Genomic DNA, 25,282 nt, shown 5'->3' on the forward strand with positions numbered 1-25,282 from the left:
AGTATTCTCTAGCTTGCTCTTTTTAACAAGTATTTCTAGACTTTCAATTGGTCAAATTTCAATTTCTCTAAGAAATTTTGGAAAAGCAACTAATTTCCTCAGCTGTTGAAGTCATTACTAAATTTATCCCTTCCACTGTATCAATGGACTTTCTCTCTCCAAGCGTTTTTTATCTTGACATTTGCAAAAGGCCATTTTATGTCTTCTAACCTTTTAGTTAGAATCAGCCTTTTCTTTTTAAACTGATCTTCCATATTTGTGGTGGATCATTTCTCACTTCTCCATTTCCAGGGATAGTAAAAGCTACATTAACTTGTTACTCTTTATTTGCAAGAAGAATGCAGTCCCTTGCAACATTACTATCAATACAATGCCAGAAAGTCAGTAGGAAACTACGTAAGGCTTTGAAGAATCAGGATCTAAATTTTTAATTCCAAGATTTGATTTCCTGAAATTAAAATATCCTTGGACTTTGACACATCTGGGATCAGTAGAAAGAATAGCAAGAAAATCTCTATCCTTGCCCGATTCACTACTATACTGAATTCAAGTTTCTTGTGGGCATTAGTCCCACAAGAGTCCTTTTAATTATCAGTCTAAATCACAGAATTGGTGTGGCCTTTGTTTTTTTTTAATCCTGACCTTGTCATTTTTTGTGTATAGTTTACTGTACAGATACTGGGGAAGCTAAAATACCAGTGTCCTGCAAATAGTCCAGCAAACTTTCATTTCCATTGTCTTCTTGCACACCTGGGCTGTTGCAGATGTTGAGGGTTAGGTATTTTCAGTTCATTATATATTTTTCCCAAATAATTTACTCTCCCATCTTGATTGTCAGCTGGTATCTAAGTACTATTAAATATATTGTGCCAATCTCTTCCCTTTTATCTTGCTCTTACAGAATGGTCCTATCAAGGTTTAATTAGATCATAATCTCCATCATTCATCCTCACTACCACTTTGTTGTTTCTTTGCATTTGTGTAAGGTATTTTAACAAACAGGAAGCTTTTCTTATTCCTTTAACTTCCAAACCACTCCACTTTGTCTACTGAAACCCGAGCTAAGGACGAAGATTTTTTGGTATGTGTACAATGCCTACTGCATTGGGTGTGGTGGTAGAACACTAATGTGAAAGTTCCCCATTTTCCATGCAAAGCCTACCTAATAAGGTCTGCCTGTTTGAACCTAGGTCAGTGTCTCTCTTATGTGACAATCACTAATCCAAATCAACTCATTATACAGTTCATAGTAGTGGTCAGTGAATCCACCCCTTGCAATGTAGGTAAGTCTCTCTAATATGGTGTCTTCTCCCTTCGTTGTCAACAAAAAGAAGCCTAAGACCACCTGCCTCACTGCTATCTTCCCTCCTCTGTTCTTCAATAAGGGTGTTTGATTATAGGTCTCATGGGCACATCAGGACTTGCCTTCAGAATGGTAATGGATTTTTTTTTTAAAGTTTTTCGATATGGAAAGCCGAAGATAGCATACATCCCTGTTTTCTTTATCTGGGCTACATCTGTCTCAGCTAAATTCCTAACTGTACACACCAAGCAGAATTGCATTTGTTTGTCTTTGATAGCCCCCATTTTACTTTATCCCAAGAAAACAATGTCAATCTTTGGCTTGGTTGCATTCTGTTCCTCACGGCTGGTATGAATATTGGTGATTAGGCAAAAAGGCTAGATAGCTATTTGCCCTCTGCTCCTCTTACCCTAAGATGCCAAGTTTTTTCACCTCCTTTATCTGACTACCCTGCTGACATTTGTGATGTCTCTTCTGTTTCATCTGATTTTGCTTCCATTACACCTAATATCTTCAACTGCTCTGAGTTTCTGGCCTTTTTTCTGCTACTGGCTTGTACTTGGTATTGGTCTTTTCAAGAAAACGAATGCTGTACCTCTTGCACATGGGATTACCTAGGTTCCCTCACTGTCCAGTCTATAATCATGTTACTTCTTCCAGGGGTGGCTTCTACTTTTGAGAATGTCAGAATCCAGGTGTTTCTTTCCCACTTAACAATTCCCTGAGAATCTCTTCTGTTGGAGTGCTAAGCTTTTATTCTTACTTGATCATCAACACTGGCTCTTTGTCCCCAGTCTTCTGACCACACTGCACTCAAGAACCATAAGAACAAACAGAGCCCTCAGAACAGTTCTTATCATCTTCAGCTATTTATATTCTAAAATCCAGAATCTGGTGCTGTCTAATCATCACAATTTCAGGGTTTCATGTTAATGTTTCATCACACTTTAATCTACATTTGACACTCTCTTCATTTTTAATTTCTTACAAGTGGTTTCTTCAGTAATTAAACTAACATTTTCACAGGTCCCAGTGATGCACGTTTTGTCTGGACGAAGAATGGACAGAAAGTGGAAGTGTGTGTCAGTGAGCAATCTCATGCGTTGGCTGATGGCAGAGTGCATATTCTAAGCTGGGTGAAAGATGCTGTAGCAGAAAACTCAGAATACCATTGTTCAGTCCTCTCAAAAGCTGGAAATAAATCATCAAAAGTGCTCATCACAGTGGAAGGAAAAGGTAGGCTCTTGCAGTGGGTATGCACTGCTCATCCTGGCCCTGATGCTCACCTATAAAGACCATATACATGCTTGAAGACTGTCACTATTAAAAAAAACACTCTAATTTCTAAGTAAATTTAGTGTCCACTTCAGATGTTATTGTAGAAGGGATTCCTAGTTCACAATATTTAAAAGACTGGCTTATTCCCATGAGGGCTGCATTTGTTTCTGGAAGGAATAAATAGCATATCCATATTGACTAATGTGATTGCTGTTATGATTTCATTTCTAGACTACATAGCTGGTGAGTTATGAAAACAGGCAGTCTGCTGACGGGTAATTTCGAAACAACCATAAAACATGTTCATTTAGACAAGCTTGGATTTTTAGTTTCCTGACTGAATACAGCTGTCAGCTTTCTATATTTCCAGTACTGATTTACTGTGTTTGGTAGCTACTTCAACCCCCTGCCATTTATATTACTGAAGTCACGTAAAATTTCCAGAATAAGCACTTGCTGAAGGGTTTCAAAAGTAGGTGCTTAACATTAGGCTCCTAAATCCATCTCTAGGTACCTAAATAAGGAGCTTGATTTTCAGAGGGGCTGAGTGTACCCATCAGCTCTCCCTGAAGGCAATAGGAGCTGTTGTATTCTCAGCACTTTTGAAAATCTAGCCAAGTGCTCTGGTGCCTACTGATTCTGGGGATCAAGAGAGCACCAGCATTCTCTCCAAACTCCACTGATGTTAACTCAGATGTTTTTCAAAGCTTCCCCTGAAGTCAATGGCAGATACTCATCTATTTAATCACAGCCTATTCATATAGCTTGTTTCATTACTTACAATTTTCAGATAGTGCTGGTCAGGCTGGATGGGTAAAGGAGTATGACAGCTGGAAAAGTGCAGTCAGTGAACATCATGCAATGATGCAAAGCTGGAAGACTACCTGGGTAAGCTTCGTGACATGCATGTTGTCTTGTGCTATGCTGTTTAAGTGAGTGAGTGGGAGGAGCCTGAAAATCCTTATTTTTGACTTACCACTATATTGGACTGAGAGAACAGGATGGGATTCCATTTGTAGTCCATATATAGTACTGCCTGCTTGTCATTCAGTTACTTCTAGATAAAAATTGCCTTCCTCTGGTGTTAAGATCTTGGGGGTTGATGCTAGGAATGAAATCCAGGTTCCTATAGATAACACCAAACTGTCTCCAGCCAGTTGAATCATACCTGGATATGTTGTCATCAACTCAAAGTCCACCTTAGGACCAGGACAAATCAGTGAGCACATTTTCTCTCCCCTTCCTCCTCCCCTTTGATTCTATGAGATGGATGGTACTATCAGTAGGCCCAACTTTCCTTGATAAAGGACCAATGTGGGGTGGGGATTTGAAGTGGCTTTCCACTACCGCTACATCTATTCCTTTCTCTAAGAAGTGTACAGACCAGGGGCTTATTTGGCTATTGTAAATAATGCCCACCTGCTCCTGCCTCCAAGGGACTGTTACAGCTGCTAAGGAAAGCTGGAGCCACAGGGCTGCTTCCTGGCTGATCCCTTTTACCCCAACACCAAGGACTGTGGGTATGTCCCTTCAGCTGCCATTATTGCCCCTCTGCACCACCAGTCTGATGACCAGATTCTTGGTTCCATGTAGCCACTTCCAGTGCTTCTGGTCTTGAGGAAAAAGCAGATTCAAGAGAACATACCCTTATGGGCATGACGATTCAGCTTGATAGATCTACTGCTAGCTCATAGGGTTGGCTTTAATATTTTCATATTAAACAAGCTGATTTTATTTAATCTAGTTTTCTAAAGTAAAATGAAATGGTCTTGTTCATTCAGGAGAGTTGCAAGAAGAAAGACACCCCCTAATGGACAGAGACAGGAGTAAGAGTTGGCTGACAAGGAAATGTCTGTAAAACGAGGCTTCTAGTACTCTAACCAGCATATCTGAAAAAGGATTCAGCAGATACGGTAGCTGGCAGGGGAGCTTGCTGTTCAGGAGAATCTGCTGAAAATTTAGGCAAAACAGGATTTCCTCATTGCACTGAAGAATGATTTATCTACTACCAAGACAACTCTCCTACCCCTTTTGAACAACCTGATATCAGTTCTTTTTCTGCTAGTTATTGAGGAACACAGTGTTCCTCCTGTGACTTGTGGTGCTCAAACATTGTAATGCAACCCCTAAATCCTGTTTTAAGCAGACGAGGTAACTTTGATTGTGATGCTCTTTAACATTATTAAAGCAGTGCAGATTTAACAAGGATTTGGATCACTTATGTTTTTCAGAAAAGTAACGGGGAGAGTAAGGTTTACCTTGAAAGTCTGTTCTGGCATTTTAAAGAACATTCCTTTTTGGTGGGGGCAAGTTCACTTTCCTTGTTTGTATAAATAGGCAGCAAAGCTACAACAGTATTTCAAAAAGAAACTATGTCCATGATGAATCACAGTAGAGAGACTTTAATACTTTTCATGAATTTAGTTTTCAATTTAATGTACAAAGGTTGTTTTGAAAAGTTAAATTTCTGTTGATTATACAATTTTTCCTGTACCAAACAAAATTTGACAACTTAAGGTACAGTAAATATTTATTTACAGGACTTGAAAATAGTTGGCATACTGTAAATCACAGCACACACTGAGCTACAAAATATGCATAATATTTGGTACTGTGGAAGATCAAGTCTGATTTATGCTAAACATCTCTAAACAAATATTCAGCAATTGATAAAGGGCTAATGTGATACCAGGATTGTTTTTATTATTCCTAGTAAACATTTGCAGACTTAACAGTGAGGTAGCCAATCAAATTTTGGGGACCTACTTGTTCCACAGTGCTGTTTTAAAATAAGTTTTATCTTTCTGCCAAGGATCAATAAAAAGTTTGAGACATTTAATTGTTCTTCTCTTGTCCTCAAGATTTCCACTGTTAGCATTGCACATAAATCCCTCACTTTTTATATAAAAGCTTTGGCTTGATTGTGCTGGGAATGGTCATTCAAAAAGTATTGTATTCTCTCCATAACCCTGAATTTATATGAAATAAAACTTTTCCCCACTTACCTGAATAATTCCTTTCTTTAAGCAGCAAGCTCTACAGATCTTTTACAATGGTACTTCAGCCTGCCTGCAGCTTGGGGGACCAGATCTGGCAGCAGGGGAATACCCCATGCCTGAAGTTCCCTCTTGTTAAGCACTTCCACAGCCAGGATACTTCAAATTGTTAAATATACTTTGGAGAAATTGTTATTTTTCCTCAAGCAAAGCATGGTGGGCTTGTCCTCATTAAGTAAAATTTAAGTCCCTGAATGTTAATTTTCATCTCAGTGATCCACTTGACTCTAGGGTCCACAGATCCATTACAATGGGATTTTCGTAGCAGTTTGCCTCTAGGGTGGGAAGCAGGACATGGACATCGGCCCTTGGAGAAGACTTAGCCAGTGCCATTTACTTTTTTTTTGGCACAAGACTGGATGCGTAATATGTAGAATTTGATGAAGGCAGTCTCAGTACAGAAGACATGACTATTCTGCCCTGAGACTGTCGGTGCTCATAAGGACTGAACTTGAATGCCTAACCGAAGAACAATATTTCTAATTTACTTACAGAATTTACACCTACCTTCTGAATTAGAAGTACAGTACTAGGTCTTGTTTGAGAAAGCTCCCCATGTCCAATCTGGATAGTACAGTGAGGAGCAGAATGAGGTTCGAAGGTCATGTTCTATGACATCACGAAACTGGAATAAGTTGGTTGCCCTAAGGAAGCATTTCATGTTGGGAATCATCAAAAAAAGGAAGATTCATAACATGCTAAACACATCGCACTCCAGACACTTGGCTTTTTTGCTTGGACATTTAATATTACCTACAATAAAACCTTTCGGGGTTTTATTTAACATGGTAGTTATTCTACTGGCTGGTGCAAAGTCCATACTTTAAGTTCAGTTTCCAGCTGTCAGTGCACAGATTTGTCACAGTAGCTGATCCCAAGGATCAAAGTCCCATATGTTTCCCTGAAACAGATTTAAATCCCCCCTTTCCCTACCTCAGGGAAAGGCCACGTGATTTTTAGGTTGAGAAGGACCATATGTGAAATACTGTCCACTCATGTTAGCACTGCTTGTGAAAGCATGCAGGGGCACTTTGATAGTTCATATTTAGTTTTTTGGGCTGAGTTTTCATTGTGAGGTGGCTGCCTGTGAAGGGCCTGTAGAGTAAGAGAGGTTAATCTTTCAGGTAAAAATTTACCAGCTAGAATTGCTGAGCCCCTGACTGCCTTGGGCAGAAGGGTGTTAGAGGTGGCAGCAGCAGGAGGAAGCTGGGTCTGAAGGCCCCTTACCACTTTCTGGAATTGGTAGCAGCTGTGCTGTGTCCTGTTCCCTCCATCCATGAGGTAGCTGAGCTCTACAGTCAGAGGCATGGCTGCTGGTGCAGGCTGTAGGAGCTCAAGCATGGTCTTCCAACTGCCCTTCTGGCTTCGCTCCCCTCATGGAGATGGGACTGCTTGCCCCAGAGCCTGTTCTTTTCCAATCCCACCTGCCTCTTCTTCCATAGGCAAGAGATGAGCCAACTCCACCGGGCCTGAGCTGTGAGGAAAAAATGCCCTCTACACAGAGCTGGCAGAGCCCCCCACAAGACAACTGGTAAGGAGGAGAGAGGGGGCAGCTGGAGAGACAGGCCTTCCTTTGTGCCTCTGGCTTTTCTCAGTCTAGCACTCTTCCTCCCCCCCCCGGCAAGCCTGTAGGAGAACCAGCATCTGCAAATGCATCAAAAGGGGAAGCAGAATTGAGGGGACAATCACCCCTAAAATCAAATGCTGCCCTCGGACACAGCTAGGAATGAGACACATTGCATTTCAAATGTTTAGACTTAACAGGCTGGAATTCGCAAATCGGGGGGCCTGGTTAATGTGCCAGGAAAAATTGAAGGGAACTTCAGGGACTGGACACTCCCCTCCTGCCAGTGACTGACCAATGCTGAAGTATCATTCTAACAGAGCTGTGAATCTTAGGATGAAGAAGCCAGCTGCATTTCCTCAATGACAGTTGTGAAAAAGAGGACCAAAGTCCTCCCACTTCAAAAAGTTTGATACACTAAGTGACATTCCTGGAGCAAAACGTTGGGTGCACTAATAAGCAAAACAAAGGCAAAAATCAGGCCCTTCCTTTTTACGCTATTGAAGTCCTAAAGGAGCGGTGATCAGAGGCTTTGCTAAGACTACTGCTACGCTGGGGTGCAATGGCTAACGAAGAGAAACACTTGAATTACACCCGGTCTTTAGAGAAATGAAGTTACCTGCCTACTATGAAGTACTGATAGCTTCTTTGACATACATTATTGTAAGTTGTTCTCAGAACATTACTCTCAGTTTAGGTTACTTTACACTTCACCTGCCTGTGCATAATTTGAGCAAATAGGCCAATTCCTCTTCCTACCCGAAACTACAAGAGACCTGACTTCCCTTTGCTATTAAGGTCTGTTGCGGTATCACTGAAGATAATCAATTTTTTAAAATACTGCTGCTTTACCTGTTAAAAAAAGCGAAAGAGGGCGAGCGCAAAGATATGTGCTACTGCTGTGCTACCTCAGCAAGAACTGCCCCAACCAGTGGCCCAAAGTATCAAGGAGAAAGGAAGCCTTTACAATTGGCTAGGCTGTAATTCAGCACACCACAGGCCTTTCTGCCCCCCTCCCAACCACACAAAAAAGTGGACGCTATGGGGACGAAACTACTATCAGGTGATTTTATATACTGAAAAATTAAATGTGTAGAAATTATAACTGACTGTTGGCCCAGCAGAGGGGGTTGGTTGGCAGCGAGGCTGGCTTTAACTTAAGCTAGATCTCAAACTGTGAGAAGCAGAGCACATTGTGGCAATGCGAAGTAAAAACACTTTGGAAACTAAGCAACAGGATTAGGGGGCGGGGGGGGGGGAGGGATCCAGCAGAGATTCTCTTACAATGTTGCCCACAGAACTACTGTCTTAAAGGGGATGGTTGAGTGATAATGAGGTTGAACACTTCAACCCCTCAAAAGCTGTTTTGAAGGAAAAATATCTATTCACTGCTTAATCATCTTCCACACTAATTCTGCCTTCAACAGCTCTCACCATACACACAGTGGGTTTCTTAGGGAGGACATGGGTGAGTAACTCCCTAAATTTGTTACAATGAAAACTGCTAAGGATGCTAGCATTAAGTCTTGGCTAACAGTCATGTTTATGCACTTCCATGGAGTGCAAAATGACCTGTGCAGAGTAGCAACCCTAGAGCGTACAGATTCTCTATCATCTGCACTTCTGCCTTCTGGAAGTTGTGTAAAGCAAAAACCTAGCTGCCTCTTCAGCTGCTGGAGAGTTTTCCATGATGCAGCGAACCTGCCCAACACCTGCCCCCCGCCATAACAAACCAAAACCAAAGCTTCTCCTGTAGTGGTATTTGCAGCAATAAACAGTCTAATAGCAGAGTGCAACCATAACTACCTTCATACACAACAGTTTGCATTGCTGTGAGTACACAGCAACCTCCTACCGGGCCAGGAATGTCTACTGCCAGCCCAAATCATCTTTCAGCACTGGACTCTTTCCCCACTCCCAAAGTCAAGTTAAGGTCAGCTGCAATTATGGAAAAATAGAACAATCTCCTATCCAGTGATCAGTTCAGTGTCAATGCAGAGCTGCTTTGTTTCCTTTACTGACTTTACTCCCCAGAGCATAAGACTGTGGTTCACACATCAATCTCAAGCATTAGCTATGCTCTAACCACAGGATGCTATGCAAGTCAGAAAGATGACAACCCCAACCATATTTTCTGAAATTAATATAAATAATATACTGTATCTTACATACGATAAAATGACATCAGTTTTATACTTTAAAATCATTTCAAGGCTGACTCTTGATTTTACCTCTGTTGCTTTTGGCTTACCTGTGATTCCCCCTGGCACTTGCTTTTCAGGAGGATTGTGCTAGAGAAGCTGAAATGAAAGTTGCTCTGAGAAGTTAGAAGCAGTGCATAGTGGACGACACAGAGGTACTAGCTGCATCTGGGATTTACACCCATTTTATTTTGCACACATTGAAATCAGAAATCCTAATTTTCGTTTTCACCTTTATACAAATCTGAATACTCTACTACACTATTTGGCCCTCTCCATTAAGTGTGCCATCTTCATTTTAAAAATATATAAGCATTGCTATTTATAAAAGAAATCTCCCACAAAAGTGCTCTACCACCACCAGGTACATGTCCAGTTTAAAAAAAGTCTCAATATCAAAAGTAAATTAAGCCTGTCTTCAGAAAACTTCTCTACATTTGATACACAATTATATACAGTCAGTCTTGGCTCTAACATATTAGTTCTTTTTCCTCAAATTAAGACTTCATTATCTGAATCAAAATACACAATTGTACATTAAAAAAACAGCAGCAACAAGACTGACGAATTCTTCTGAAGGGAAGGGCTAAGAGCTCACATACTGTGTTTATGCAGCCAAGCACATTGCTGTATAATTCTCCCTTATGCAACAATGCTACACAAATGGCTGCCCTTGGGGCTTGGCTGAGGCAGCCGGACAACAGCTAAAGAAAATGCAGGCAGCAGGTGCATTTTGAAGAAAGCAGTTGCCCTTCCCTGCAGAATTGAGTACCACTGCTATAGCCCTGCTTCTTCCAAGCTGTGGTACTCCTAAGGCAGAGAAGAAATTCTGTAAGAGGAGAGAGGGGGCAGGAACAGGCTGGCCCACCTCTTTCCCTGAAGCATTCCTAAGCTCTGCCAGCAGAAGGGCTCTATCTGCATCAGATCTTAAGAGCTCTTTAGGGCAGGAATCTCCTTTGTGGTCCATTTTAACTTTACCAGCTTCCCCATCTCTCAGGAATTTCTTGACTCATTACCCCTATCCCCCTCCCAGCTGCTGCATGCCCCAAGGGAAGGAAAGGAGATTTTAGTAGACGCTAGAGCTGGTTGATAATTTTGATTTTTGTTTGGCGGGGGGGTAGGGGGAAGAGGAGGCTATTTTCCCTTCAGAAAATTTCAATTTTCTATTGGGAAAACTAAAGTGACTGCTCCCACCTGGAAGGTTCTTATCAATCTCACTTTCTGCCTGCAGGGAGAAAGTGAAATTAACAGAGTCTTCCAGGCAGACAACCAGCAACGTGAAATATTCTCCCAAAATGAAGGTTTTCAGAATTTCTGTCTCTCAAACAAATGTTGAAATTTTGTTTTCTGGCTAGCCCTACTTGTGGCACCAGACACCAGCAGTAATCAGCCTTACCAACCCTTAAAAACATGGCATGTATTAAAACAAGCCCATTCTTAAGTGGTCCTGGGTTAAAACGAGTTTCCCCTCCCTTCAAATTAATTCTCTAATACAAAGAATGAAGCAGCAGCAGCTTTAGTAGCCAGTCAAGTACACAGAAACCTGTAAGAATCAGCCAATGTTTCATGCATTCCAATGCATTTTAAGTGAGATCAGAATAGTCGTCTTAGCCAACTTTAAACGTTTCCTAGATTACTTTATTTGCTACACCTCACAGCTTAGATGGACCACTGATTTTAGATAATTCAATATTTACGTATCTATGTAAAAAGTAATAAGGCCCAATAAAATATGATCCAGCTTTACTGAGGCTCTTCTAAATTCAAGGTCAGCATTTCAGTAGTTGCAATCTTTTCTAATTCCAAGGCATAAGGGTTATACTCCTCCTCAAGCTTTCTCTTCCAGATTTTGACTATAAACAAAGAACAGAATATTAGTACGAAAGTCACTTTAATTTCTCCTAGAGTATCCCACAGATTCTCTTCCCCCCAGTTTAGTATTCAAAGACAACCCTACTTAAGCACTGAAATGCTCTATCTCCCGGTATGAAGGACAATGTAAGAACTGAGGGAGAAATCAGCATGTAAGGGACTCTTAAGCCAACATACTTTGCGAGCACCTGCTGGAAGATAGTCCCCCTGGAGAATTTTCAGATTATCTAAACCCTATGTTACTTGCTGCATTTTAGGAATGGATACAGACTCATTTGCCTACTGCTGTTTCAAAGTAATGATCTGACTAATAACTTTCTAATGCTCTATCAGGAGCACATTTTATTTACAGATCCTAATATGCACACAGTTATACACAAAAAGGGATCATTCCTTCAGTACTGCAAATGCAGTTACCTACAGGGTTGAAGGCCTTCATACAGCATAGAAATATTTTAGGACAGAAAGCTGTAGTAGCAAATTGTCAAACTAATCAGAATTTAGCCAGCCTGCTTGGGCCAACTAATCTTACAAGTACCACCAGTGGAATTTTAGCCACAAAAACAGTCAGGAGCTCTGTTACAAGTCTTATATGAATGAGCAGCATATACCATCTACCACCAGGTGGACTATTTCAGAAATTACTTAAAGGAAGAGTGCCATTTACAAAGGATATGTCCACCTACACAGCAAAAGCTGTGCATAGGTTAGCCTACCTGAGCTAACTTAAACCCAGCTAGCATGCGTAACTTAGTAAACAGCGCAGGTAGCACAAGCCTAGCACTGAGCCTGACTACACTTGGCTTGCTAGCCTGCTCTATGCTGACTTCACTGCTATTACTACCTGCGCTAGCTGGATTAAATCCAGCGTAGGTAGGCTAGCCCATGCAAAGCTTTTGCTGTGCAGACATACCCAGATGTGTAAACAATACAACTTCATGAAAAACTAGGTTTTCCTTAGATGTCTCCCATCCAAACAGCGACCAGGTCGGCCTTCAATTCATGAAGTCTGGTAAGGTCATGGGCCAAAGAGAGATGTTTGCCCTTCCTAACCAGACATCCTTAGTCTGCACTGCCTCACGAAGATTCTGATCAGAGAATTTTAGTACAAAGGAAGGAAAACTGATTGAACACAAAGAATAAACCACTGAACACTCACTGTAATTTGGTACATCCTCATCAGATTCCACATGGGGTGTTTTACCAGTCTTGGACAAGCTCTTCTCTTCATATTGAGTGGTTAAGATTGTGCTGTGCTTTTCACTTCCTCCCCCTTCAGCTGCCTCTTCCTCTAAAGCTGCCACCATATCTTTGTATGCATGCCTGGCTTCCATTGTCAGTTCTACCATTTTGTGAAAGTGGTCCTAACATGGGAAAAAAAGTAGGAGAGAAGCCAGTGATAAGAGAACATGAAACACTATTATGGCTTAAACCATATTTCTCTGTTGAAGTGTGTAAAGATGTAGGGTACAGTTTTTGCACGCCTTCTACTCCGCATATTGAATAAGCACATGAGCAGGCAAAACAGAATAAACCATGTACTTGGATTTTGTTTAGTAACTGTTTTATCTTGTTTTGGTTAATGATAAACAGGGAAATAGATCAAGAGACTTTCTGATGCAGTGAGGAACTCAAAGGTACATTTTTAAGCAATGTGTGGTTTTAGCCACACATCTGACATGTATTGCTATAGCATTTTTATAGATTGCTTTGAACTTAATGGGTTATAAATACTATTTTTATTATGTACCAGTTTGAAAATTTAGTCCCCCTTCCTGCAAAGTTATTCAAACTAATATTCTACCAGCTAGAAGAGGAAGATTTTACGTTTTCAAATGTCTCTTTTAAAAACATTCAGTATCCGCCTCTCTGTCCCTAGTTGTTCTCCCAATTTGCAACAAGGTTTTTTTTGTTTTTTAAAAAAGGGCTGCCACTAGGCTCCTCCCTCCAGACATCTCATCAGGTATTTAAAATACCAGTTATCCTCAAGAAAAGCTTTTTGAAGAGCAGATTTGGGTAGAGAAGAGGCAGAGAGCTGGCCAAAAATACATCTGTGAACAAAGCAAAAAGGAGGAAGGTGGTGTGGAAATGAATGTTAATTCTGTATAACATTATAAAGCAACTGACCTGTCGACTATACAGAAAATGGAGAGAGAGAGAGAGAGAGAGAGACTGTCTAGCTGCCTAAGAGGCAGGTCTTTATTGTACTCATTACACACACACACACACACAGAGTAATAATAATTAAAGCTATGAACCAGTGTCTTTGTTCAACTCACCTGAGCACCATCATAACTGAAAATTCCCACCACGCTGACAGGCACTGCTTTGTTCACACAACGTCCTAGAGCTTTGCGATTGAGAGCAAAGACAAATGGGATATTCTGTTCACAGGCACAGCCAATAATGGTATGTAGAGTCTCATCCAACCCACCTGGAACAGACAGCGAACTGAGAATGAGACTATTCAAAAAGTATCATTTATTCAATCCAGTTATAACTAAAAGGCATTACTGCCAGAAGTCCCTTAGTAAAAGCTACAGGTTTAAGATGCAGCATTTAGAAATGCCAGAATGTATGTGTTAAAATATACTTATGAATGTGCAGTGCACAGAAACATTACTTGAAGCTCGATAGTGTACTGGAGGATCTACTCATCTAAAAGGTTAGTCTGACAATTCTCCCTTTGAATCAACAAGAATCCTCAGATAACACTGCTACTAAATTCCAGATTTTACTACATTTGAAGAACAAAGATTGGACTGACACACCAGCACCACTATAAACAGTATGAAACAATGCAGTGTTGCTAAAGTATGGCTGTCAAAAAAAGAAAAATCACTTCAAGATCACAGATCAAAGACAGTAATCTGAACAGTAGTTACACCTCTACCCCGATATAAGGCGATCCGATATAACGAGGTAAAGCATTTCCCTTCCTTCCCCCCAGGCTTGCGCAAGATAAATACTAGACGGAGAGAAATTATTTAAGCTCAGTACCAACGTGGACACAAGAACAAATGGATATAAACTGGTCATTGGGAAGTTTTAGACTTGAAATTAGTCGAAGGTTTCTAACCAGAGGAGTGAAGTTTTGGAATAGCCTTCCAAGGGAGGCAGTGGGGGCAAAAGATCTACCTGGCTTTAAGATTAAACTCGATAAATTCATGGAGGAGATGGTATGATGGGATAACATGATTTTGGTAATTAACTGATCTTTAAATATTCATGGTAAATAGGCCTAATGTCCTGTGATGGGATGTTAGATGGGGTGGGATCTGAGTTACCCAGGAAAGAATTTTCTGTAGTATCTGGCTGGTGAATCTTGCCCATATGCTCAGGGTTTAGCTGATCACCATATTTGGGGTCGGGAAGGAATTTTCCTCCAGGGCAGATTGGAAGAGGCCCTGGAGGTTTTTCGCCTGCCTCTGTAGCATGGGGCACAGGTCACTTGCTGGAGGATTCTCTGCTCCTTGAAGTCTTTAAACCACGATTTGACGACTTCAATAGCTCAGACATAGGTGAGAAGCTTTTCACAGGAGTGGGTGGGTGAGATTCTGTGGCCTGCGTTGTGCAGGAGGTCGGACTAGATGATCATAATGGTCCCTTCTGACCTTAGTATCTATGAATCTATAAGCCTGGGGGGGAGGGGGGGGGGAGGCAGCGGGCGGGGCACAGGGAGGGCCGCAGCAAGTAATGGTGGTGGTGGTGGGGGGGGGGGGGGAGAGCCCACAGAGGAACTGCTCCCCGCCCCAGCTCACTTCCGCCTCCTCCCCAGAGCGCTCCGCTTCTCCCCTCTCCCTCCCAAGCTTGCCGCATCAAACAGCTGATTCACAGGAAGCCTGAGAGGGAGTGGGGAGAAGCGGAGAAGCAGCAGTGTGCTCAGGGGAGGAGGCGGAGCGGAGGAGAGCTGGGAGCTGCTGGTGGGTGCTCTGCACCCACCAATTTTTCTCTGTGGGTACTCCAGCCCTGGAGCACCCACGGAGTCGGCGCCTATGGTAGCAGCATGTCTGGCTCGGACACGCTCTGAGCGGCATGTTAAGGGGGCGGGGGGTGGAATAAGTGGCAGAGGGTCTCGGGGGGCGGCCAGGGGACAAGGAGCAGGGGGAGTTGGATGTGTCGGGGGTTCTGAGGGGTCAGTCAAGGGGCGGGAAGTAGGTGGGGGTCGGATGGGGGTGGGGCCAGGCTGTCTGGGGAGGCACAGCCTTCCCTACTCGGCCCTCCATAGCAAGTTCGATATAACACAGTTTCGAAGATAACGCTGTAAGATTTTCTGGCTCCCGAGGACCGCGTTATATTGGGATAGAGGTGTACTTATAACATTACAACAATACGTCAATGACAAGTTGATACGTCCTCCAACCAGTCATTTGCTTTCACATTCCTTAATCTGATTTACTTTTCAAGGAAGGCACCAATAAATCATTGGTCTTCCATGCCAGTTTTCTCCAAGTGTAAGATGTGGCCCTCAAAGGGTACTACCATCAATATAACAAGTCTGTTCTACATTTATCTTCTGAAAACAAAACATTTACCCTTTGACTGAATCTTCTCACAGTTTGGAGAGATGATGACACATTTCAATTTTTTCAACTTCAGGTGTTTCAAAACTTCTCTGAGTCCCATAACAAGTCTGCGTTTTGTCTTGGCCTTCACTGGATCTTTCTGATACAAGCGATCTTGGAAACGAACGAGTTCTTTTAGAAGATCTGTCACACAACTATCAACTTCTTTACTAAGTACCTGGCTACAGTAACTGGAAAAAAAAGAATCAGTTGTTTAAGTGTTAAATATTCTGCAATCGCAAACATAACTGCACTCTCTCAAATACAAGCTCTATGTACAGGACAATAAAAAAAGTTTTCCAGGTTTTTCAGTGTATTAAAAGGTATAGGGAGGTTTGTTTCTTGACACTCCAGCTCCTGTATCAAGTTATACCAAGACATGCACATCAAGAAAAAGGACAAGTTTTGTTAACGAAAAAGTTCTCCTAAGGTCACAGCCTATTTTCACTCACAAGAATCAAGAGATAGCAACCATATTGTAGAAGTACTAGTTGATTTTTATAGCACTGTCACCTATAACAAGATAGAAATGTCAAAGTTGGAGCAAGAGCCAAAGGCAAGGGAGAAAATCAACTGTATCATCATTTTACTTATCTCTGGGCCAGATCCCCTTGTGATCTGCCCATGGAGGGGGATCCACAGGAAGAGTAGATGAACCTCATTCCTCTTAGCACCCAGTGGAAATCAGTATGGAAAGTTAAGCTGTTTACACTAGAGACCTTACAGCAGCACCGATGCAGCTGCACCACTGTGAGGTCTCCCATGTAGCTCTCTATGGCAACAAGGAGAGCTCTCCCATCAGCTCTACATTGGCTGGAGAGCATCTCTCACTGACATAGTGCTGTCCACACTGGAGCTTCTGTCGATGTAAGTTATGTCAGTCAGGGTGTGTGGGGGGGCTGTTTTCCACACCCCTGAGCAACATAAATTTTATTCACAGAAGTGCTAGTGTAGACGTAGCCTTAGACAGCTGCACTGAAGTTTCCCACAGACTTCCTCAACACTGGTAACCACTCTAAAAAAGGGTTTTGGGGACAGCTGTAGTGAAGGGAATCCCTGGCACCATGAAGCCAGGCTACCAGAAAATAAGTGGCTACAGATTCATAGGGCCTTTGTATGGATGGTCCTGTATCCCCACAGATCCCAGCACTTTGCAAGTCAGACCCTTGTTTTCTTGCTCTGGAGATATACTGGAGCCCACTAACTCTCCCTACACCAGAAGAATGCAGGGATAATCCACAAGGGGAGCCAAAGAGTTCCTTGCCCTTTCCTCCAGGTATTACCATGAAGGGTGAGATCTGGCCCCCTATCTCTAACCATTACTCATCTTACAAGTGAAACTAGATTTCATATTGGTTAGTCTTATATTTCAGTGGGATTTTTTTGGTAGAAGAACTTCATTTACCATTTCAGATTTACCTCAGTACAGTTTAATGGACAAACCCATTAAAATCCAAAACAATGTAATCTAGCTGTATAAAAGAATCCTCCACCCTGAATGCCAAGCAATAGAAGATCTCTTTGGTTGAGTAGCCCTGAGCATATCCAGATCTATCTGCCATTTCAGTGAAATATGTTCGGTTGCTGTGGACCCAAGAAATTTGTTCACTTTAAAAAAAGCAATTAAAAGTTTGCTTTTACTTTTACCTAGGATAGAGGGAATACAAAAACAGTGACTTTTTTTACATTAACTAAATCGTGACGCATAAAAAGGCTGTGGTGCCTTTCTGAAGAATGAAGATGAAAGCAACACATATTAAGCAGTTATGTCAATGGCAGAGTTTCATTTTTCCTATAGTGGATCTTTGACCTGCTGTTCAAAACACAATAACCAAAGTTTCTTGTTAAAAGGAAACACGTACACACAGCTGCTATCATAACATTTAAAGTGTTTGTACAAGAGGGCAACTAACTTGTCCCCTTGATTTTTCCATCCAACACAAACATGTCATCTTGCTAATCACATTCTGCTTTGTACCTCTCAATCATTTTGTCTGGCAGCAGAAAACAAAAATATTCTAACCATAATAAGAGTGTTTTCGGAAAGGTGAAAGAGCCCTAATTCTCTCTCTCAGTACAGTAAAAGCTTTTTTATCTGGCATGTTGGAGTATGGGGGGCTGCTGGTAAGTGAAAAATGCCAGTTAACTAAGAGGAAGGGAGTTTGGGTGCAGAAGGGGGTGCGGGCTCTGGGAGGGAGTTTGGGTGCGGGAGAGCGTGCAGGGCTGGGGACAGGTTTCGGGGTGCCCGATCTGGGGGGGCTCATCTCGGGCGGCTCCCCACAAACAGTGACCTATCCCAGCTGCTCGTAGGCAGAGGCGCAGCAGGCGGCTCTGCGCACTGCCCCCGCCCTGCCCCGAGTGCTGGCTCCACAGCTCCCATTGGCCAGGAACCATCTGCTGTGCCTCTGCCTAGGAGCAGCTGGGACAGGTCCCCACTTGCGGGGAGCCGCCCAAGGTGAGCATCCGCTGGATCCAGCACCCTGAAATCCATCCTGTGCCTCCACTCCCTGCCCTGCACCCCCTCCTACACCCAAACTCCATTCCTGAGCTCACGCCCCGTGCCCCCTCCCACACCTAAACCCCCAGCCCCGCATCCCCTCTTGTACGCCGAACCCCTCATGGCTGTTCCTCTGCCTAGGAGCGGCAGGGACACGTCACCCCTTCCAGGGAACCGGGCAGAGAGCCAGCCGGCCACGCCCCAACAGGACTATAAACCGGGCTTTCTATGATGGTTAGAAATGCCGGTTTAGAGAGCTTTCCGGTTTTTACAGGGCCAGATAACACAGTTTTTACTGTATAACTATGTGATTTATTCCACATTATAAGCAAGGTGTTATGTTTCTAAGAGTATCTGCTGCTCCTTCCTTTTTCCGTCACTAAACCTATTATCCTCCTCTCCTCTGCTGATCTTGGATTTGCCTTCCTAGCCTGACTGACGACATATTAGTACTGCACTTGCTGCTTACTGGGATGTCACTTATTAGGTGCCAACCTGCAGGATAGCTGAAAATAAGAATTCAGAGTTGTGAGTTTAAAATTCAGTTAGCATTTCACAGGATGTTACTGATGTAACTTACCTTATTCAAGCAAGGTCCTGCCTGTGGTACCATAGTATAAAGGAAGTGCCAATACTAACAAATACTTACTCTCTAAATCTCCTGCTATGAATTTTTGGAAGGCTGGAGTTTAGTTGTGTTAGATTGGAGGAACTTTCTGTAGAATCCTTGAGGTCTTTACATTCCAGGAATACTTCTGAACTGCTCTGAGCCACAGAAACTGAGGTTATGGGATCATCATCTGCTATATCTAAGCATAAAGAAATAAACTGTTGTATTTGTGTTATAAAAGGCAGATGAAAAACTGAACTGATCTATAAGTGAGACTATAACTCAAGGACTCTCCTACACAGAAATAGGATAGGTAGTTCCTACAAGCCCTTCTTTTACTTGTTTCAGGGTTATTTGGATCATTTCTATTACTGAAGTGAATAACTCAGCAAGTACTATTAAAATATGACCCCAGTGCTTTAGAATCTATTCCCTATAGATTCAGATCTTTCAATTTTAGATAGGTTTGGCTAAGACGCAGCATTAGATAAGAATTTACATCCTAAAAACATTGTTAATGCAGAGTTATGGTTGACTGGCAGTTCCTTGAAAACCAGGAAAGGAAATAGAGTTATGGTACACACCAGCCCTGTGCCAACACTAAGTCTGCCCACTGGACCCGCAAGATACAATATATTGTAAGTCACAGCTGCCCTACAATAAACAGATATGAGGAATGACTAAGTAAGTATGCCACTTTACATGGTGTGGTGTGTCCCACAGAATCGTATTCTCATTCACCTGTATGCACTCCCAACTGCCCTTTACTGTGTCAGGGACAGCTGAATGTACAGTGCAGAGATTACTTGCAGCAGGTTGCCACTGTAATGAGGAGAGGTCCGTCTGCTTTCTGGGCTAAGTTATGTCAGTTGTGCAAGTAAAGGAGCACAACAGTCTATCCTTGCCATGGGGATTTGTAGCAGTCTGCTAGCATACAGAGCAGAGGTAAGTGCAAGTAATATTCTAGAGGGAATCTACAGGACAAGGTTCAAGGGGGTGGTGACACCTGGCAACACTGGCTGCTTGGAAAGAGCAGATGAAGTGGTTGAATATACACCAGGTATAGCCAACTGCTGTTCATTATGCCAACCTAAATGCAACTTCGCCATTCTCGGTTTCTCCTATCGTACTCATGCTGTATCCCCACAGTGCTCCATATCATCAGCAAAGATAGACTGTTACGACACCTGTCAGGTGTTGCACAGGGCGTCACTCAAAGAGAACAGCTAAGGTTGAAGGGCAGTGCAGGGCTGGTATGTACTTTAATTTTGTATTTCCAGGTTTTAAGAAGTTTAGCTGTATTAGACATTCTGAAAGGGTATGAGACACTGTCAATCAACCTTAACTCTGAGAAGTGTGAATTAACCTATTCATTTTAATGGGTGTTATCCTCCCACACTATCCCAAAATCTACCCCAGCCCCTGTTAAAGTACACCAATTTTCAAGATAATCTCACTGTGCTCATAAGTGTTTGAGCTCTTCATGGGGCGGCTGTACCTGAGAATCCCTTGACAAAGTAATTCCAACTTGCACCACTATCTCTATCCCTGACCCTAATGTGGCACAGTAATATATGGATGGCAGTGCCACCACAGTTAAGGTTACACAGATTTTCCATTTTAATAGGTGTGAAAAAGTTCTACACACATTTGGGTTAGAGTATCATTTTAAAAAATAAAATAAAATAAAATAAAATAAATAAATAGTTTGTGCACTACTCAATTTTTCTATAGCAATTTACAGGGGGAAAATACAATTTGAAGTTTGCTGTGACTGTTTTAAAGAGGACAACGTGACTAAAATTTTTCTAATGTCTGACATTTCCTTCGATCCCTTTTTCTAAATAATTACACATCACTAAGAAATAAAATTGATAAGCATGATCCCTTGGTTGGCAGAGATGGGATTGATTATTATCAGTTGAAATTTGTTGTGTTAAGTTTTCATGATAAATAAAAAATACTCTTTTGACTGATGCCAGGATCATGGTTTTACATTCAAAAATGTAAACTTTACACCAACAATTAGAATACAGCTTTCTATTATGGGTTCACTTCGTAATGCTCAGCAACCACTTTGATCATTCTGACACTGATGAGAATTGCAGCTACTCTCTTTTCTTTGAGCACACTCAGGCTATTGTTACGAGAGAACTGGACTTGACATAACCACAGCCATTTTGTGCACTTAGCCATCATTAACTGCAAGCGAGACCACCACAAAGTCAGGAATAACTTGAGGTTTGCATAAGCATGCGAAATAGCTGCAGTGGTAGCTTTGCTAATACGGACAGAGTAAGTGACAGATTCATGAGAGTGGGAGAAGTGTGGATTACTGACCTTGGACCTGGGTATCTATGACCATGAGTTTCGTGCTGTTATGACTAGGAGTTGCTTTGGTGACAGAATTCAGAGTAGAATTCTGAGGTTTTTTGCTGATGCTAGGAAAATTGGTAGTCCACTAGGGGTTACTACGAGTTAGGTCCTTTGTTTTGAGCAAACCTATTAAAAGGTTAGTTAGTGTGTGTAATTTGGAGACGTTCGGAGAGGATTTCTACAAGCTAGGAGGCTGACATCTAAGTCCCCAGAGACTAGGAGGAAGGCTGGCCACCAGAAACCTGCCACTGACCATTCAACACCATCTCAGGTTTTGGATAACTATGTCTGGGTTGCTCTAGACTATTTCAGATGTGCACTTCAGGCGCAAAAAAAAAAAAAAAAAAAAAAAAGGGATCTTTGAGTGAAAGCCCTCTTGTGTGCACCAATCATTTATCAAGAGCTTCTTTTCCACAGGTCCAGATGATGAAGATGTCATCAATATAGCGCAAGTAGGGTAGGGGCGTTAGGGGACGAGAGCTGAGGAAGCGTTGTTCTAAGTCAGCCATAAAAATGTTGGCACACTGTGGGGCCATGCGGGTACCCATAGCAGTGCCGCTGATTTGGGGGTGGGGTGGGGGGGGGGTGGTGGGGAGAAACCTGGATTTGTGCTGGAAATGACCCACCTTGATTATCATGCACATTGTAAGGAGAGTGATCACTTTACATAAGCTATTACCAGCAGGAGAGTGGGGTGGGGGGAGTAGTGATAAACACTACTTTTCTAGTGATAAACACCCATTTTTTTATGATTTGTGTGTATAAAAACAAACATCTTCTGTATTTTCCACAGTATGCATCTGATGAAGTGAGCTGTAGCTCACGAAAGCTTATGCTCAAATAAATTGGTTAGTCTCTAAGGTGCCACAAGTACTCCTCGACTTTGGGTCTGATTCTGCAAACCAACCTCCAGGAGCATCTGACACGGCCCTACTCCGCCCTTGTGTCCAGGCCACCTAGCCAGTGACTTGGCACGAACAACTCCTAGGCTGGTAACTATAACAACTTTGCAGAACTTGTGTGTGTATGTGTATGTGTATGAGAGTGAATGAGATATTACAGCTATAACTGATTTCTTACTCTGATTCTTTCTGTATTCACAATAAACATGGCATTTTGCCTTATCCCCTTTATAAGATCCTGCTGGTTTTTATTTTATTGGTATAACAACAGATCAGATGACCTAAGAGAGACAAAGACATAGATGCACGCTAGGTAACACTTCCGTTGGAGACTACTACGGTTTGACAATTTGGGCAATCTTGGTACAATTTACAAATTCTGTTTGATATTGGAGACACTGCATGCCTATATCAAACTTCCAACTTCATTTTCAACATGGGGCTTGTTTGCCTCCATATTGAGCTAAAACCCACAGGAACTGACAGAAGAAATTCTTGCACCTGGCACAAGGATAACAATGGAGGGTTGTTAAACTTTGCTGATCATTCATTCATATAGAGCGCCCCTGGACAAACAGCTACCACCCATGGCAAACTTGTTTTTCAAGTCTGAATTCCAGGGGTGGTGGTATGTGAGCGAGAGGGGACTTCCTGGGGACTTTCTTTACTTGACAAGGCAGATGAGGGGTGGGGAGGATGGGGAGAGGAGGGAAGGGCAGGGTGGGGTTACTTGACACAAGGGACTGAAGTTTATGAAAAAGGGTCACTCACCAGCCATTTTAGAGTAAGCTTGTCCAAGACAGCAGAAGAGCACTGTATGCAGGAGTTAGAGTAAGGGGGAGAAGAGACCAGGAGCAGAAAGCTGGCTGCAGGAGCAAAACAGACTCCATGATTCAGAGAAGTCATGGGCTGCAAGAAGTGGATCCTTGACACTGTAGAGGCCTCTGAAGCATTCTCTGCGCTTACGCCAGAGTGGTGCAGAAACTGAGCAGGGAAGTGTGTATAGATATTTTATTGTTTTTTCTACATCTGCATGTTTCTTGTACTAGCTAAAGTAAAATGACTGGAACCCACACAAAGTCTATAATCCTTGAAGAAGTGAAGTATAAATCCAGAGTGCCCACAAGGTTGGAGCTCTGGGAAAGGGTATGTTTAAGCTTCTAGGGAGTCTGGGTGGGGGTGTCAATGCTATTGGGCTTAGGCCCCCGGGAAGGCAGGACCCCATTTCAATGAAGTGGTGACAGAGCCAGTGCCCATAAGTGTGCCAGAGGGGTCAAGAAAAGACACAATGGGAAGCTTAAGAGCACACAGGCCAAGTGTGGTAGGACCCAATCACAGGAGCATGGTGAGCGTCCAGCAGGAGGAGCTTTATCAGGGCTGTGACACCATTACAAATACAGTAAATCCAATGTGCGTAGAAAGGAGGCAACAACAACTAGACTTGCAATTATCCAGCAGCACAGACATCAGCTCGGACATGCTCTTCTAGCTGGGCTGGAATTGTTCTCTGCAAAAAAAACTTTTAGAAAACCCCTAGTGGAGGCCTGAGCTCTATACTAATCTTCATTTCACAAGTCTTGTGTAAAAGTTTTTTAAAGCAGCAAGCGCAATTACACCCACACCGCCACCTACGCATTGTATTGTCTACTCAGCAGAAAGTACCACTGCAGTGTGACACTGCTGGTGTTGTATCCAGTTAGCTAGCTCTTTAAAAAAATTAAAGAGCCTCCCCCATACCAATAAAAAAATAAGACATTCAGCATCAGGAAATACCTGTTTTGGTATCCTGAGTAAGTGTCTGATCTTCAGTTGTGGATTCTTCACACTGATGAACAGTATCTCCGTCATCTTTTGGAATTGTTGTCTGTTCTAACAGGTGCTGTTTTCGCTGTTCTCTCTCTTTCAAAATAATCTTAAAAATTAAACAGTTCAGTGTCAAGCAGGCACCAATACAATCAAGTTTTAACACCAAGACCAAATACACAAACACCAAATCCTCCATGTCACTAACATTTGAGCTTCATTGTAGGTGTATCCCCTCACACCAGGGGTAAGCAGCCTGATGTCAGAGTAAGTGTAAAGTCTCAAGCCAAAAGCCACATATGCCCTAGCCTGCCTCTGTATCAAAGGGAAAAAGATGAATTTTCTGCACCTACATTAATATTGATGCTTTCTAATGGATACCATCATAACTGGAAGAGAGACTTCTGGTGGCCAACTACAAGGACTGAGAGAAAAGCTGAAGAGTAGGGATGAGTCAGAGCAAGAAGTTGGCCCAAAACAAAGGGGCAGATAAAAGCACTTAAGTATGAACGTAAAATGTGGGAGTAGTCCAATTGCATACACATTTAAGGTACTTTGCTGGATTGACGCTTTATTCCCTCCCATCCTACTATGTAAAATCCAGTCAGTTTGTAGTACATCAGTGTTCCTCAACTGTGGGGGTGAGGCATGGGGGAGGGAGGGAAAAGACACAAATCTGAGGGATACAGAGAAGACACAAAGGAAAGGAGAGTGGTGGTACAGGGTGATAAAGGGGAGTATTGGGGATGAGGAAAGCTGTGTAACACTGGATCCAGTTTGATGACTCATTCCAAGTGTACTGCTATAGCTAGAGCAGTGGACAGCTTCTTGAAATCAGTCATCCTTCCCTGCATTTGCAACAGCCCCCAACGTAGCTTGCTATTGCAGCAGGTAACATGTATGGGGCTACTGGCTCAGTTGACTGGTCCAAGCTTTGTGACCACTCACACCACAGGGCCCAGTTCAAGAGGGGAAAAACAAGAAAAAGCAAAATCAGATACTTCTATTACAATGGCTCCTAAATGTACTAACCACTGTACAGACCCCAACCCCCAGAAAAGCCCACAAAACATGGTCCACATCCCTTAAGTTTACAGTCTGAAAACTGATACACAAAGGGTGATGTCGTCCAAGGCAGCACATTGCACACTGCTTGTTAGCTATAGTTTTTATATTGTACAATTTTCAGGTGCACTTCAGCAGTACAGAGTAGTTATTAAGCCATCCTAACTGGCTCCATGAGGATCTCCTTGTA

At 42.5% G+C, this 25,282-nt stretch overlaps 2 protein-coding genes across 5 annotated transcripts in view; one reads left to right on the forward strand and one right to left on the reverse strand.

The window, feature by feature from the left end:
- SEMA4D (semaphorin 4D) overlaps window positions 1-22,398 on the forward strand; it is a 167,110-nt gene extending 144,712 nt beyond the window's left edge. The window contains exons 16-18 of one of the 2 annotated variants that reach the window (XM_074953104.1): window positions 2,330-2,539; window positions 3,372-3,469; window positions 22,116-22,398. In XM_074953104.1, coding sequence (XP_074809205.1) covers window positions 2,330-2,539; window positions 3,372-3,469; window positions 22,116-22,166 — 359 coding nt within the window. In that variant the 3' untranslated portion in view covers window positions 22,167-22,398. Of the gene's footprint in view, window positions 1-2,329; window positions 2,540-3,371; window positions 3,470-4,362; window positions 5,409-22,115 lie in introns of those variants that run through there. The other variant, XM_074953106.1, reaches the window with a different exon arrangement.
- The window catches only part of SECISBP2 (SECIS binding protein 2), a 47,779-nt gene continuing 31,997 nt past the window's right edge, over window positions 9,501-25,282 (reverse strand). The window contains exons 13-18 of one of the 3 annotated variants that reach the window (XM_074953096.1): window positions 23,998-24,136; window positions 18,986-19,145; window positions 15,810-16,030; window positions 13,554-13,708; window positions 12,434-12,638; window positions 9,501-11,255 (exon numbers count right to left, since the gene is read on the reverse strand). In XM_074953096.1, coding sequence (XP_074809197.1) covers window positions 11,146-11,255; window positions 12,434-12,638; window positions 13,554-13,708; window positions 15,810-16,030; window positions 18,986-19,145; window positions 23,998-24,136 — 990 coding nt within the window. In that variant the 3' untranslated portion in view covers window positions 9,501-11,145. The remainder of the gene's footprint in view (window positions 11,256-12,433; window positions 12,639-13,553; window positions 13,709-15,809; window positions 16,031-18,985; window positions 19,146-23,997; window positions 24,137-25,282) is intronic. The other 2 variants (XM_074953095.1, XM_074953097.1) reach the window with 2 other exon arrangements.

Source organism: Natator depressus, chromosome 5, assembly GCF_965152275.1.
Source record: "Natator depressus isolate rNatDep1 chromosome 5, rNatDep2.hap1, whole genome shotgun sequence".
In the NCBI taxonomy this organism is placed as follows: domain Eukaryota; kingdom Metazoa; phylum Chordata; order Testudines; family Cheloniidae; genus Natator; species Natator depressus.